The sequence below is a fragment of the Engraulis encrasicolus genome, chromosome 13, assembly GCF_034702125.1.
Source record: "Engraulis encrasicolus isolate BLACKSEA-1 chromosome 13, IST_EnEncr_1.0, whole genome shotgun sequence".
Lineage (NCBI taxonomy): Eukaryota > Metazoa > Chordata > Actinopteri > Clupeiformes > Engraulidae > Engraulis > Engraulis encrasicolus.
The window spans coordinates 50,755,697-50,758,196 of record NC_085869.1 but is presented as its reverse complement, the minus strand read 5'-3'; the positions used below and the strand labels follow the sequence as shown (position 1 = coordinate 50,758,196).

The 2,500-nt window shown below is 42.2% G+C and overlaps 1 protein-coding gene across 1 annotated transcript in view; it reads left to right on the top strand.

Annotated features, from left to right (window-relative positions):
• Positions 1–2,500, top strand: part of myo16 (myosin XVI) — a 359,077-nt gene that overhangs the window by 237,406 nt on the left and 119,171 nt on the right. The window contains exon 24 of the mRNA XM_063214214.1: positions 1,827–2,036. Coding sequence (XP_063070284.1) covers positions 1,827–2,036 — 210 coding nt within the window. The remainder of the gene's footprint in view (positions 1–1,826; positions 2,037–2,500) is intronic.

The window sequence follows — 2,500 nt, the reverse complement described above, 5'->3', positions numbered from 1 at the left end:
TGAGTTTTAATTGTAAAAAAAAACTAAATAAATGCAGAACATTAGAATAATAGTTTTGAAGCAAAACTAAACTACTCTTTTGTGATAATTAAGTGAATGTTTGAGAACATTAGCTTCAAGAAGTGCAGTGCATGATGGGTACGCAATCTAGGCCAACAGACAACCTACCCAGCTCTGAGCCTACGTCCTTAGCTCCTCCCCTCACTTGTGAAATTTAGTTGCTATCCAAACAATTTGCCATGTACGTAACAACAGAAATATTATCATTGCTGCATTGGCCATGCATTGCATTTCTGACTAAGGGCGTAGCCTACCCATCATGCACTGCACTTCTTGTAGCTAAGTTTTCTCAAACATTAACTTATTTATCAGAAAGGAATAGCTTAGTTTCGCTTCCAAACTATTACTCATCGTTATATTCTGCATTTATTGTAGGATTTTTACAATTAAAACTAATTGGTGTATGAAAAAATGACATCTCACCACCCACCGTCATTGATAACTTTACGCCCAATCCTTGCTATATAATGCTTCCAATTACTCATTGACATAATGAGTAGAAAAAGTGAGATCTTCATACCTACTGAGACTAATGGAGACTCTGAAATGTTCTTACACTTTGCTTCCCGGGGGGGGGACGTAGAGTGGGGGCCCTAGGTAGTGCGGGGGCCCTAAGCCATCTGGGCTGAGCAATGCATCACTTTAGAATAGGGACCCTTATTCCACATCTGTTTTCACACTGTTCAGGGTTTGTTCACACAGTGTACCAGGAGCTTATACACATTGTATTCTGGCCCTTAGTGCTTACACATAAATAGAAATCTAGGTCTACTAGGTCCTTACTAAGGTTATATTGGTAATAAATCCCTTATTGTGCATGAACAAGACATTTGTGAATACATGCTTAACAACTGTCTTATTTTGCTTAGTACATGCCTTACAAGTTACTTACACATGCATTAATATTTTATGTATTAGTGCTAATAGATGTGTCCCTAAAATAAAGTGTTACCAATATGAGATAGACTATATTTGTGAATGGACAATTCTGGAAATAAACTACTGTGGCATATATTGCATAGATGCACCGCACCATACAATATATGAGGCTGTTCAGTATTAGGGGTGGGTATCGCCAACCACCTCCCGATACGATAGACATCCCGATACAGGGGTCACGATACGATACATCGTGATATATTGCGATACATGTGTATCGTGATATATTGCGATACATGTGTATCGCGATATTTTAGACCTACATTTTTTGTTTTTATTCATTTTTTTCGAAAATAGACATGAAGGACCAAATGTTACTTTATTCTCTAGAGTAACAGCTACACTGTAGTGAATGTAAAAGACTGCCTTCACAAAACTGTAGGTCTGGCAGTTGCTGTGTAGCATTCAAAATTCAATTTATGCTATTAAATGAAGTATCGATACTGACACCTCCAATACGATACGCGTATCGTGAAGAGGCCCGTGACGATATATCCCTATACCGATATTTTGAACACACCCCTATTCACCATAGTGACTCAGGTCTGAGTGTGCCGGTGTCAAGTGCTGGTCAGAGCACAGCATTAACAGTGCTGGCCGGAAAAGAGTAGCTAAATACTTCATTTGATATCTATCTCTAAATCTCCCTCTCGGAGGGTGTGCTGAGTGTTATGGTGTCTACAAGCCCAGTTGTTCCTGAGATGTTTTTTCTCACTCTCTCTCTCTCTCTCTCTCTCTCTCTCTCTCTCTCTCTCTCTCTCTCTCTCTCTCTCTCTCTCTTCCTCTCCCCCCCCACTTCCTTCCTCTCTCTCTCTCTCCAACCACAGAAGCCACAGGGTGTGTTGAGTGTTGTGGATGATGAGAGCTCGACGGTGCGCTGGTCGGAGCACAGCCTCTATAAGCGTCTGCAAGCCCAGCTGGACAGCAGCGGCCCCAGCACCGCCGAGGCCATCTCCCTGACAACCAAAGACGGCAACGGCAACCCCCCGCCCAAGGACCAGGGGCCCTCCTTTACAGTATCACACTACGCCGCAAAGGTATGCTGGCCAGTGATAACTTAGGATAGCTTAGTGTGCAGTTAGCAGATACTAGTCCTAGTATTTAGTCCCAAAGACCACGTCACCTTACTCACCTAACTCGCTGTACAGTAACCGAATATTTGGCATGGTAGATGGCCTTGGTCCCAAAGACTGGGGCCCATCTTTTTACTGTACAGCTGGTCAATTTGGGGCCCTGTGGGCTAAACTTGGCCCTTGAAACCTTTTTTTGACCCTCCATCTTTCTTACACCGGACCCATTTGAGCTGGCAGTTGGGATATTTCTATCTCAAGTCTTCATAGAATTGACAGCAGTTCATCATCTGGCCACACTTGTACTGCACATATTTGAAGCAAATACATCACATTTGAATTGTTATCCGTTCTTAGTATATGAAACACAACACAGTTTCATCAGATGTAAGGTATGATAAATGCTACACATATTTTGTTTTTGGCCCTCG